This window comes from Myxocyprinus asiaticus, chromosome 7 (assembly GCF_019703515.2).
Source record: "Myxocyprinus asiaticus isolate MX2 ecotype Aquarium Trade chromosome 7, UBuf_Myxa_2, whole genome shotgun sequence".
In the NCBI taxonomy this organism is placed as follows: Eukaryota; Metazoa; Chordata; class Actinopteri; order Cypriniformes; family Catostomidae; genus Myxocyprinus; species Myxocyprinus asiaticus.
The window spans coordinates 24,251,293-24,265,824 of NC_059350.1; the positions used below are offsets into that span (position 1 = coordinate 24,251,293).

General features: G+C 36.7%; 1 protein-coding gene across 2 annotated transcripts in view; it reads right to left on the reverse strand.

Annotated features, from left to right (window-relative positions):
* anos1a (anosmin 1a) overlaps window positions 1-13,965 on the reverse strand; it is a 35,168-nt gene extending 21,203 nt beyond the window's left edge. The window contains exons 1-2 of one of the 2 annotated variants that reach the window (XM_051703591.1): window positions 13,703-13,965; window positions 10,409-10,456 (exon numbers count right to left, since the gene is read on the reverse strand). In XM_051703591.1, coding sequence (XP_051559551.1) covers window positions 10,409-10,456; window positions 13,703-13,882 — 228 coding nt within the window. In that variant the 5' untranslated portion in view covers window positions 13,883-13,965. The remainder of the gene's footprint in view (window positions 1-10,408; window positions 10,457-13,702) is intronic. The other variant, XM_051703589.1, reaches the window with a different exon arrangement.
* Between the last annotated feature and the right edge of the window lie 567 nt (window positions 13,966-14,532).

Here is a 14,532-nt window from a genome sequence, read left to right on the forward strand (position 1 = left end):
TAAAAACCCATAGGAAAATCCAGAGTGAACTCATGGCGGATTAGACTTCCGGGTTTGCCTACAAATTGACATCATGGCTGAACAGTTCTATACTGAACACACACACACACACACACATACAAAAAACATTCTCTTTTAGCAGAAAATAAATTGTCAATAAGCAGTGACCTTTTTGGAGGAGCAAATAAGCTACATGAATCGTCTATACATTAAGTAAGTTTATAGACTTAGATTAATTTCTCTTTCACTCCCTCAGGTCTGTCCTGAGTTCAAAAGAATTACATGTGTGGACCTCAAAACAGTCATTATGACATCTCTTAACGAACATAGCAACACCCTCATCAAAATATATCGTGCAAAGAGTAAAGTCCTTGTAGATAAGATGAAACTTATCCAGGACAAACTTGATGAGCAGGTATGGTTCCTAAACTTATGAATACTATAGAATGAGTTGTTATCTGTAAATCTTTTGAATAAGTATTTTTAGTATATTTTGAATATATTACCTCTAACCCATAAAATGAAATCAACATAATCTCAACATCAATATTTTATGTTATATGTATAACTGCCTTGAATACAATATGAACTACATGAGATGTTACAAATTTTATTTATTTTTTCTCCCAATTTGGAATGGCCAATTCCCAGTGTGCTTTTTCGTCCCCAATGTGGTCACGAAGTGATTGGCCTCAGTCTGGTTGGCGAAGGACGAATCCCAGTTGCCTCTGCATCTGAGATCATCAACCCGCACATCTTATCACGTGGCTTGTTAAGCGCGTTGCCACGGATACATAGCACGTGTGGAGGCTTCACGCCATCCACCATGGCATCCACGCTCAACTCACCACGCGCCCCACCGAGAACGAACCACATTATAGCGATCATGAGGAGGTTACCCCATGTGACTCTACCCTCCCTAGCAACCGGGCCAATTTGGTTGCTTAGGAGACCTGGCTGGAGTCACTCAGCACACCCTGGGATTCGAACTAGTGAACTCCAGGGGTGGTAGCCAGTGTCTTTACCACTGAGCTACCCAGGCCCCCGAGATGTTACAATTAAGAAAAGCGAAGGAACTCATTCCACATTTTTAATTTTACTGTCATTTTTTGTCACCTTTGGTGGCATTTATGCCCTGAGCCACCCTTAATTTCTGACCTTTTGGCCATCCCTAATATATTTAATGATTATTGTTATGATTTGTGAGGAATCATACAGATGATGATTGAAATGATTTATTTTCTTCTTCTACAGACAACAGACATCCTATCTCAAAGATTTACTACAGCTTTACAGGGACTCCCATTGTACCTCAGGGACCATGAAGCAAATTTATTTTATTTTATTTTGAAAGCCCTTTAATGCTTGTTAATTTAGAAAACCTATAAATGTCTACAAACTCACAGGTTAGTTTACTGAAAGACATTGACCTCTTCTATGTATTTTTGTAATATTTCTTCTTTTTGTCTACAAAATGTGTTTACATGTTTGAAAGTTCATGCCAATTTTTCATTGATCACAATTTTTATTAACAAATGTGCAGTTATATTTAGTGAGCGCACATGGTTTCCATGTGTCTATTTTCCTTGAGTGTTTAAGATGGGTAAGCTTCAGGTTAGCACACAATGTTAGGCCATGTTTTGTTTGCATGAGTGTATTTCAGTATTGATTTTATATTTACACAACCATGCACAAACATTTCTCATTAAATTATATAATTCTTAGGAAACCAGAGGATGGAAACTGAACATCTTGAAGTGATGGAGGACGACCTCTTACAGGCAGCGAAGCAGACATGTCTAAACTTTGCCATCATTCTGGAGGTAACTGTGTTCATGGAGAACCTATCTTACTTTCCCATGGCTTTCATAGTACTCTCTGGACTTCTCAATGCACATTTGCATCTTTGTGGGATAGGGAGAAAAGTGCACCAACATAGTTCAGTCCCTTACTTTTAGAGATACAATACAAATGGTCAGTCATACATAATCATGGATATAGACCATCCTTATAATTTTAAAAGGGAAACACAGATTTGTGTTCCTCCTACATGCTGCTGTTCTGTCAAACAATGTTTTATATTCAATTGTGGCAGTGTTTTGTGAAAACATTTTTAACTGCAATGTTTTATTTGAATAGCGTAGTCTTAAAGGATTAGTTCATACAAAAATTTACGTTTTAAGCCATCCCAGATGTGTGTCCTTCCTTCTTCAGCAGAACCGAAATGTAGATTTTTATAAGCACATTTCAGCTCTTTTTGTTCATACAATGAAAGTGAATGGGTACCATCAGGCTGCTGGCTGTTTGACAGATCAAAAGGCATATTTAGGTAGCATAAAAGTAATCCACACAACTCCAATCGATCAATTAATGTCTTCTGAAGCAAATCGATAGGTTTGTGTAAGAAACAAATCGATAATTAAAACTTTTTTTACTTTAAATCATTGCTTCCGCCCACCGCAGTTTGAAATTACCTAACTCTCACGTGATGTTCATTCCTCTGTTGTAAACAAAGCGCGCACTTAAGACTTTACGCATGAATGCGTCTTCGCACTTATGTCACACGACGTGATGTATCGACTGCTAGCAGGAAGCATTTTTAAAAGTTATTAAAGTTTTAATTATCATTTTTATTTGTTTACACAAACCTATCGATTTGCTTCAGAAGACATTAACTGATTGACTGGAGTTGTGTGGATTACTTTTATGTTGCCTAAATATGCCTTTTGGACCATCAAGTAGCCAGCAGCCTGATGGCACCAAATAACTTGCATTATATGGACAAAAAGAGCTGAAATGTGCTTATAAAAATCTTCGTTTCAGTTCTGCTGAAGAAGAAAAGACATCCACATCTGGGATGGCTTAAAGGTGAGTAAATCATGAGAGAAATGTAATTTTTTGGTGAACTATTCTTTTAAATAATTTTTGCTTAAAATTATGCGATTTAAAAACATCTTGTATCACAGGATGTTTTATTTAAAGTAACAGCGTTTTGTGGGTTGGTTCACCTGTGGGAAATATTTAAAGGGAATTGTTAACCCAAAAATGATCATTTTCTCATCATTTACTCACCCTTATGCTGTCTCAAACTCGTATGACTTTTTTTTTTTTTTTTTGGCAGAACACAAATATATTTTCATAGATGTCTGATGTATTTATATCGATACAGTCAAAATCAAAGGGATCCAACACTTGAGTTGTTTAATTCATGTCTTCTGAAGTGATAAGATTGGATGTCAAGATTTATAGTGTAAAATTAGTTACATTTTGGTCTGTTTCTGAGCCAAAACCAATCGTATCGCTTCAGAAGACATGGATTAAATCACTGGAGTCTTATGGATTTCCATTGTATACTTTTTGGATCTTGAATGTTTTGAACCCCATTGACTTGCATTGAATGGATTTAAACATCGTAAATCTATGAAACTATCTTTGTGTGCATCCTGCAGAAAAAAGAAATTCATACAAGTTTGAGACATCATAAGGGAGTAAATGATGAGAGAATTATAATTTTTGGGTGAACAATTCCTTTAAGAGAAATCCTGATCCTCATGCCTTTAACAGGTTTTTGAAATAATGTGTTGAAAACATTGTATCAAACTAGTTTATGAAACAATGTTTTGTAAACATTGTCTCACTGTTTTCAGTTTTTGACTAAGGCAATGTTATTGTAGTTTCCAATTTAAACATAATATTTCTTGGTACCAATTTCCAATAGCTTTTTTTTTTTGTTCACTCAACTTCAGAAATGTTTTTCTAAACAAAAATAAATCTGAATTGGCTCAACTTAAAACGTTGTGTTATGGCATAGTTGCACCTCTCAAGAAAACTAAAAATCTTAAGTTACCTCAACAAAATATTTTTTGTTATAGAATAGTTGTGCTGCTCAAGAAAATGAACAATCTTAAGTTACATTAACAAAATATTTTTTGTTATAGAATAGCTGTGCTGCTCAAGGAAACTAACAATCTTAAGTTACCTCAACTAAATATTTCTGTTATAGAATAGTTCAAGAAAACTAACAATCTTCAACAAAATAATTTTTGCATAACTGACAGCTTTTTTTCAGTCAGTATAACTGTTGAGTAAACAAGAAAAAGCTAGGGGAAATTGGTACTAAGATTTTTTTTTTTTTGTGCTGGGTTAACATTTTTTACAGTGTGTTAACAGATGAAATCCTGAGAAAACCTTGCTTATATAATATGTATGTTAAAGACAGATAATAATATATTTTCATATTATGAATAGGGATGTAATGGTATGAAATGTTCATGGTATGATAACAAAAAATACTGCAGTATCACGGTATTAAGATGCCTTGCTAAAATTACTAGCAGTTTAATATTTATTTATGATATACCGTATTTTCTGGAAATAAAGTCACACCTGAATATAACTCGCACCTGGTGAAAATCGCGTTGTTCAGAGAGAGAGAGAGAGTGAAAAAAAACTGATAATTTGCATCTTTGTATAAGTCGCACTGACAGAGGTTAAAATCGGCAGGCAATAGGACCTGGGAGCAGCCGCCCAAGTCCCGACTTACCTTCATCCGCTCAAAATTCAGACATGCTCCTTTAAGAAGAATAAATTACCTCAGGAAATACAGATCTCTATGCTTTGTAACTCTATGCTGTTTACAAATAAACAGCTTTTAGTCTGAGTAAAACAGTATGGCTTTTGTATTCTATTCATTCATTAACTGTTTATTTATTCATTAACTGTTTATATTTGAACCCTCTATGCTTCACACTAATTATTCGGTTCACTGACTAAATGTTTTAATTATGAGTGTTATGAAACATAGAATTTGTTAGAAAAATAAAATTATGATGGCCAGAATGTTTAAATTGTTTGCATAAGGTACTTTGTAAAGGCAAAATATTTTGAATTTGCCACTTTAAAACACTTCTACCATCTCTACATATGACTGATGTTTTCATCTGTTTGAGTGTAAAGCATGTGCTTTGGTGTGTGTGCGTTTGAACAGCCATGAAGTTCAGGAGTGTGGCTTTTAAAATGAAGTGATGGTTGAGTGAAACAGGAGGATGTTGCAAGTTAGAGATTTATTTGATCAAGTTTATATGATGCTGTGTAAATGTAGCCGATTCTCTCTTAATTTAACTGATATTTACAATGGAAACTTTCATCTCTTTACTTGGATTTTAGAAAAAAAAAAAAAGAAAAAAAAAATCAAGTAAAACCGTGAATGCAATACCGTGAATTATAAATGTCAACGGTTTGATAACCCTCTCTTTTTAAAACCGTGGTATACTGTGAAACCTTGACACATTACATCCCTAATTATGAATATTATAATATTATAGTATTTTACCATTTATATTACTATATTATTATTTATATATATTATTAGAAAAATAATTCTGGTAGCATTGCACAAAGCATTTTTGCTTTTTCTCCCCTTTTTTGTCAAAGGTGCTGTATTATGAGTAATTTATGACTTATGAGGGTGTGCCAAGACATACAGGTGCATCTCAAAAAATTAGAATATCATGGAAAAGTTTTTTGTTTTTCCATAATTTAATTCAAAAAATGGAACTTTCATATATTCTAGATTCATTACACATAAAGTGAAATATTTCAAGCCTTTTTTTGTTGTAATCTTGATGATTACGATTTACAGCTCATGGAAATCAAAAATCCAGTATCTCAAAATATTAGAATAAAGATTTATAATACAGAAATGTCGACCTTCTGAAAAGTATGTTAATTTATGCACTCAATACTTGGTCGGGGCTCCTTTTGCACAAATTACTGCATCAATGCAGCGTGGCATGGAGGCAATCAGCCTGTGGCACTGCTGAGGTGTTATCAAAGCCCAGGGTGCTTTGATAGCGGCCTTTAGCTCGTCTGTATTGTTGGGTCTGGTGTTTCTGGCCAATCAAGCACAGTAATACCATGGTCAGCAAACCAGTTACTAGTAGTTTTGGCACTGTGGGCAGGTGCCAAGTCCTGCTGGAAAAGGAAATCAGCATCTCCATAAAGCTTGTCAGCAGATGGAAGCATGAAGTGCTCTAAAATCTCCTGGTAGACGGCTGCATTGACTCTCGACTTGAGAAAACACTGTGGACCAACACCAGCAGATGACATGGCACCCCAAATCAGCACTGACTGTGGAAACTGCACACTGGACTTCAAGTAACTTGGATTCTGTGCCTCTCCACTCTACCTTCAGACTTTGGGACCTTGATTTCCAAATTAAATGCAAAATTTACTTTCATCTGAAAAGAGGCCTTTGGAGCACTGAGCAATAATTATTTGCAGTAATTTGTGCAAAAGGAGCCCCGACCAAGTATTGAGTGCATAAATTAACATACTTTTCAGAAGTTCGACATTTCTGTATTATAAATTCTTTATTCTAATATTTTGAGATACTGGATTTTTGATTTCCATGAGCTGTAAACCATAATCATCAAAATTTCAACAAAAAAAGGCTTGAAATATTTCACTTTCTGTGTAATGAATCTAGAATATATGAAAGTTCCACTTTTTGAACTTTTCCACGATATTCAATTTTTTTTAGATGCACCTGTATAAGGCGGAAAAAGAGATCGCTTCATCACGTTGTGTGCTTTCAACGTTGACCGCTTTGCAAACAGGAGCGATAGTTTAGTTTTATTGCATTGCTCGCTTACAGAGATGCTGTACAACGCCATTTGCATGTCGAATTAACAGGTGTTTTAATCAGTTACATCTTAAGTTCAGTAAATATGTGACAAAATGTGCTCCCTTATTGCACATGCTCACACTAAACTCAACTAGCTGCTGCACAAGAGAGGAAGAGGCAGAGAGAAAGACGAAGAAGAGTTGACTTATTTGAGAGATTCTGGAATTACAGTTTGATATAAAGACAAGATTATTGATTTGATTTGATCATCTGTATTGATTGGTTTACCAGTTCTCAGCTAAATGTTAAAGTGAAAAAAGTGTGTGGGAATTCCCCGCATTATGAATGTGGAACCTGAGTAAATGATTAAAATTGTGTGCAATACCCGCAATCCTGTGCCGAATTTCAGGCCCTGGAAAGTCATATGGGTTTGGAACAAATGAAGGTTAGTAAATTATGACAGAATTATTATTTTTTTAATATATATATATATATATATATATATATATATATATATATATATATATATATATATATATATATATATATACACCTTTAAACAAATATAAAAAAGCAAGGTACAACATGCTTACAATATACACTGGTGGCCAAAACTTTGGAATAATGTACAGATTTTGCTCTTATGGAAAGAAATTGGTACTTTTATTCACCAAAGTGGCATTCAACTGATCACAATGTATAGTCAGGACATTAATAACGTGAAAAACTACTATTGCAATTTGAAAAAACAAAAAAACTATTTCAAAGAGTTCTCATCAAAAAATCTTTTGCTTTGCAGCTACTCAGGTGACATTTCACCCCACATTTCCTGTAGCACTTGCCATAGATGTGGCTGTCCTGTCGGGCACTTCTCGCTCACCTTACAGTCTAGCTTATCCCACACAAGCTCAATGGGGTTAAGATCCATAACACTCTTTTCCAATAATCTGTTCAATGTCTGTGTTTCTTTGCCAACTCTAACCTTTTCTTTTTGTTTTCTGTTTCAAAAGTGGCTTTTTCTTTGCAATTCTTCCCATAAGGCCTGCACCTCTGCGTCTTCTCTTTACTGTTGTACATGAAACTGGTCTTGAGCGGGTAGAATTCAATGAAGCTGTCAGCTGAGGATATATGAGGCGTCTATTTCTCAAACTAGAGACTCTGATGTACTTATCCTCATTTAGCTGGCCTTTCACATCTCTTTCTGTCCTTGTTAGAGCCAGTTGTCCTTTGTCTTTGAAGATTGTAGTGTACACCTTTGTATGAAATCTTCAGTTTTTTGGCAATTTCAAGCATTGTAGCCTTCATTCCTCAAAACAATGACTGCCTGAGTTTCTAGAGAAAGCAGTTTCTTTTTTGCCATTTTTGACCTAATATTGACCTTAAGTCATGCCAGTTGCATACTGTGGCAAATCAAAAATGAACACACAGACAATGTTAAGCTTCATTTAATGAACCAAATAGCTTTCAACTGTGTTTGATATAATGGCAAGTGATTTTCTCAAGGATAAGGTGTTGGAGTGACGGCTGCTGGAAATGAGCCCTGTCTAGATTTGATCAAAAATGATTTTTTTCAAACAGTGATGGTGCTGTTTTTTACATCAGTAATGTCCTGACTATACTTTGTGATCAGTTGAATGCCATTTTGGTGAATTAAAGTACCAATTTCCTTCCAAAACAGCAAAATCTGTACATTATTCCAAAGTTTTGGCCGACAGTGTAAATATCACTGCTTCATTAAAAAACTGCAGAACACACAGGTTTGCAGGTTGATTTCCCTTTCATCCACATGGAATGAAAGATAATTACAAACAAAATCTCTTTTTAAAACATGAAAAATAATGCTTTGTCCTCATACATTTACTGTACACTTGTGCAGTCCTCTGACAACTTCAGAGACATGACAACGAACATTTCCAATAAGTGAATATAGTGAGCAGCCGATGCTCAGTAGATTTTACAGTGCTTTCTGGACACTTCTGGCAGCAAACACTTCAGTGCACTATTTGGAATAATTTTGTCAATGGGAAAGCCCAAGAAATGGCAGACTCCCTGGGCAGTGCGCTTACTCCTAAACAAGAGAGCAGATTAAGACACACCCCTAGTTAACTGTCCTTTTGGTAGCTAATTATCTTCTGAGCAGGAACAACATCTAAGACAGTTTAGACTCAAGATTCTGAGATGACATTTTTGGGCATCAGTCTAGCTTGTAAACACTCTAAAGCAACTGAGTATCAATGATTTTTTATATACACACACAGAATGCAAATGCCAGTTAGGGACTTAACAGTAAACAAGGTCAGAAGAACAAAGGCTTCCATATGCTTTTATGCATGCGGTGGCTGATGATACAGCTCTTTAATCAGAGATGAACACTTTGTTGTGGGATTTTCACAAAACAGAATTAGTGACTTTTAGAGGCATGTTCACCTGAATGCGGCTTGAGAACCAACACGAATGAATGGGGTCTTTAATTCCAGCGCAAACCACTGATGTTATGCGAGGAACTCAATCTTATTTACAAAGATCCCATATAGAGACTCATAAATAGTCTAGCTGTATCAAAGCCAAGAATCCCATGGGGCATATTTTAACAGAAAATTACTGACACACATTTCTGTGTACTTAGAGCAAACAATTCCTAATTGGTAAAAGAGCTTTTAATTTCCTAATTGAGGAAACAATTAAATGAGGGACCCATGAAGTTAGGCTGATCCAAATGTGTCTGCATAATGACTAAACTAACCCCATTATTACTGATACGCAGGGTTTTAAAGCTCCATTGTTCTTAAGCTTCTGGATATCTAACTGAACGTGGATCCAGTATAATGAACAGAAAGAGTTTAAAAAGCCATTGTCCTTGTTTGAAGCCAATAGAGGAGAAAACTCTCTAGAGAATGCCGAACAATCCATGAACCAGTTGGCCAAATGTTTTCATGGATTGTGGAAGAGAGGTCAAAACCCTGGCTGCAGTGAACTTACCCAGAGGGTGATATGAAAACACGTGCAGCACTCTTTCCAACCATATGCACACACACATCAATGCATAAAATATCTCAAATCTTTAAAGCCGCCCCTCAAGCCATGAAAAGTCTGCTTAGATGCTAAACCATAACATAAGCGCAATCATGAACTGTTTTTAAATATTTCAAAACGTCCAGCTGTACAATCGTGAATGTATTTTGTGCAGCATTGTGCAGATTGTAATAGCTGGTTGATATGTAAAGGAACGCAAGCATGGAGCATTCAAAGGAAAGCAGCCCTCATCTTGAACAATACATCAAAGGGAGCTTTACATAATACCACAGTGAAATGTGTGGAAAATCTGCATTGGCAACATGTCAGCTCTATTCCCTCTGTGCTACCAGCATATTATTGTTATTTCATGACTAGGTTGCTACAGCATGTTAATGTCCTCATTAAGAAAAGTGGGTTGAGTTCTTTACTGAAATTAGCATTTTGCCTTGAAGTAGAAAAGAAAAGAAAAACACTGGCTGCATAATGTATTACATATAAAAAAATGCAGCCTTTCAGCTCTATTTGTATCAGTCTCATTACTAATGCGACCTCTAGCTTTGCTAGTGAATCATAATCTCATTTCTGTACGACAACCACCTAGCACGGATATAATAGTCCAAGGCAATAGCTGACACCTACAGTAGCTTTTACGATGATGTATGATGTCGTTACGGAGTTGCACAGGCATACCAATGTTAGTATGACAGATCTGTGTTGTTTTTTATGTCAAGCTGCTGTGAAATGCTGTGTAATTTTGACAGAAATTACCTTTGCACACTGTTTATGGCTCTGACACCATCCAAGGGATCCATTACTCTGCGGACAGAAGACAGAGACAGATCGAATTGCACGTCAGAATTCTGTTATCACCAGTCACATCAGGAAGGTTCATTTAAATTGCGTTATTTTAATGTACCCTCACTGAGCTGAGAGCCTTTTAACAGATATTTCCCAATATTCCTATTTAAAAACATAGATCTAACTACAGCAATGTTAATACATTTGCTAATATACCAGAACAGTCAGTCTAGATCCCCTCCCTTATTAAGATGACTAGCCAGGGTACATGAGTACAGAAACATCAGACATCACTCATCAGCACCAGCAACCACAAAACATGTTAGCATAGCTGATCTCAGAATGTTCCATTGCGTGTCAGGAATTGTCAAAGCGTTGGAATCTGGGTGACACTAGTTGTTTTAAGCTTATTTGCAGCATATTTGGTTGGCAGACCACACGATAAAGACGAAGGATAAAGCCCCTGGCCAGTCTTGTTGTGTTGAGAATCATGGGTATTGAATAGCACAATAGCAAATGGATAAAACCTTTATGATGCACTAAGAAAGACTGTATATTTTATTGCACATGGTGTGTGGATACTAAAGAAACCACAATATTATCTCAGCCAGATCTTGCGACTACACCACTGTGGGGAATAGAGCTAAACAAATCCATTCTGGCCTGTGGTGGTATCAATGAATAAAGCCTGCAGCACAAGCACGATTAGTTCATGTGCACATTAAACGTGCTTAAGTCTAAACTACACAAACCTATTTCTCACTTACTAAAGTTATGTGTGAAATTCAGACCAATCACACTGTGAATATAGCAATTGGAGTTAGAAAGTGTTGGTGCTGAAATCAGTCTGTGATTTCTGTGAAGCTGGAAGTGTTGTTGACCAGTTTCCAGAAGAAATGTCCAAGGGGGTTGGTGGCATAAACAGTTGCTGTATTTTAAGTTGTAAATGATGTAATAGATTCAGCAGGTTTGCATATATTATTAACCCTATCAGCTAACCCAAGAAGCATACAAATGTAATTTTACAGAGAAAATGCAACCTCTGAATCTTGCTCACCATTGTTTATGTGAATGCAGTTACTTCTTGGTTTCCATGGGACCAGAATGCATGTTGCAGAGATTGTGCACGCAATGCACCATCAGTAGCACCATAGGGAAATGTGAACACATTTTAATTGATTCAAAAATGTCTGAAGGGGTATGACACTATAGTCAGTAATTCAGTAGAATAAGTTCAATTTCAGGGTTCATTAATATTCGGAAGCAGCATTCCGATTTACCCTGTGATCCTGTTGGTGAAATTTGTTTACAATTATTTTTCCTTTATTTTATATATGTATAGAATACTTCTCTCTTTGAAGTCTGTTAAAAGCCTGACTATCGTTTACTGGGAGAAGAAAAAAAACAGGTTAAGATAAAGTGAAGCAATGACTGATGATCAAATAACCAAACAATGGCAGTCATACCGGATATTGAGACAACTGAAAGATTTGTGTTTTTCAGCATAACTGGCTGCATAACACCAACACATCTGACATTCTCTGAACCACATCAAATGCTCGCTAAATACCGGTAATCATTAATCATCAGTGATAGCTCCTGATAGTTTGATGTTATGCCACAACACAGTATAACTTGACATTCAGCTTAACCCGTTTAAATTAACCCATGACCCTGGTCTACATTTGATATGAGAGGAAGGGGGATAATTGCCAAAATGGCTTCCCCCCTTGGGAGACAGCGTAAGTGGGCTTTAGGGATGTGGACTCGAAGACAATGATCATCAGATATGAAAGGCATTCACTCAAATTTAGCCCCTGCACAGACAGCAAAATGAAGGCAGCTGTTCGGGAACACTAGCTGTTTGAGTCCAAAAACTCCGGAACGCTTTGAACCCTTTGTGGAAGCGGTACTGAGACAATGAGGAGCTTCTAGAGCACTGTCTAATTTGATAACATCTCCAGATGGACAGCTTGCCGAAAAATAAAGCGTTTGATAACAGAGACTGATGTGCATTGCTTTCCTCTGCGCTGATGTCTGTCCCAGATTACAACAAGCCTGTCACTGTGATGAGCATACAGGGCATTTGAAGATAGGATTTAATTTGAATGGCTATATAGATCTGGACAGCTTTTCTAAGGGTTTTTTGAAGGGAAGCGGCTGTCACTTAAAGGTCAGTATATTCACAGGCATGGGCTCTTTACAGTAAGTGGCATTTGTTTGCTCATGTAGAAACATTACATTTGTCATCTTTAAGTTGTTATCGTGGCATAACATGCACGTAGCAATAACAAAATAAAATGTATTGTTGAAGCCGAGTATTCCCTGTAACACTTGCTAATTACGGAATGGCTTTTTAATAGTATACACTGAACAGTAGCCTACAGGCACAATGTTAAAGAATTTCTCCATGATTCAGTACTAAATCTTTGGGAAGGAATAGTAAATGAATTTTGCCATCTAACTGTTTGCTCCTGGGTCCGATGGCAGTACAAACTCACGATAAAGATCAGGAAGGACATGAGGATGAATATAATCACAGTAACAAGGGAGTTTGTTGGAAGTGGAAAAAAAGTGCAGACACACACACAAAGATCTCCAACACACACATTCATATGTGCACATGCAAAAACTTAAAAGTCATACACACACTCACACACCCTTCTTACACTACACACACCCTCCCAATGTCATAACCACCATAAACAGAGAGGCAAGTAACTTTAAACTTCTAATGAAAACCCAAATTGCAGTGTTAAAATTCATACTAGCAGAGATTTGTACAGCTGTGTCACCAGTTTTCCAATTCTATACAGTACATGTTTGTTTATACTGTAGACTGTCAGAACTCCCCTGAGTGAATGGTTAGGAATTCAAATGGATGAGCTGGTGAGTGAGTTTCCTTGTGTTGGTTTGTAAAATAAAAGGGCAGAGGTATAGCTCTTCAAATAGAGTTATATAACTGAAAAAAGTGGCTTTATTGGAACTGATAAGGTATAGAGTGATGTTACACTTGCACACAGATTACTCTATCCTTTAGACATGAGATAACGTGTTTGAATGGTCTCTTTGGAGTTTCTAAAATTGAACCAATAGCATAGCATAACTTCTCTAACCGTTATTATTAGTGGTAATATTAGTATTGTTGTACATAAAAAGTAACTTAACAAGGCAGGGTAAGTACTTCTTTATGTATAACTGACCTGTCTTATTCACTACATTTATATATTATCAATATTGACTTGTCAACTTTGTATTCTTTACCTGGAAATGTTTTGGAGAGAGAGCGATGCGCGTGCTGTGGAGGCTCAGGCACCTGGCGGCGCACCTCGTACGGAAAATACTGCCAAGAGCCCCGGACGAGTCCTGCCTTCTCATAACCACAAATCCGCTGTTTAATAACACTGTAATCCCAATGCACAAACCGGTGAGCGAACTGAACATCTTGGCGAACTGAAAGAAATATGTTCTGCTGAAGAGCGTGAAAGTAAAAGTGGATGAGCGCGGCGCTTGATGCAAATAATGAAACTTCAATCAGCGCGTATGGGCGGGGCCTGCGGAGAGACGCGGACTGCTATTGGACAGAGGATGCGCCCGTGAGACGCTCGGGATCAGGTGCACCGCGCGCAGCAGCTGTTCAGTCAGTGGAGAAGATAGCCTACTGTTTAAAGTTCTCTGTGGATTGCTCCTTTCATGGCTAAACCCAAAAGAACTTATTGGTAATAACATTGGATTTTTTTTAAATTATTTTGAGGGTATCAATATTGAAAGTAGTGAAATGAAGATAAATTTTACTCAACCTGTTTACCTCATTAATGGCCATGAACCGTATTCAGAAACTGTTAGTCTATCCCTCACAGCCTCGTTTTCATCCCTGCGCTACTCTGAATAAGGTCTATCATGTATCTTCATGTAAAACATTGTATGGTAAACATTCCAGTTGTGTCGTCCATTTAAAACTAACAAGCGTTAGTGAGAGACGCTTGGCACTGCTGCCATCTTTTGGTGACATAAAACAAGCAGACCAGAGAATGACAGTATAACCGATTTGTTGTAATTGAGACAGAAATATAATTGTTCACATTTTTTTATTT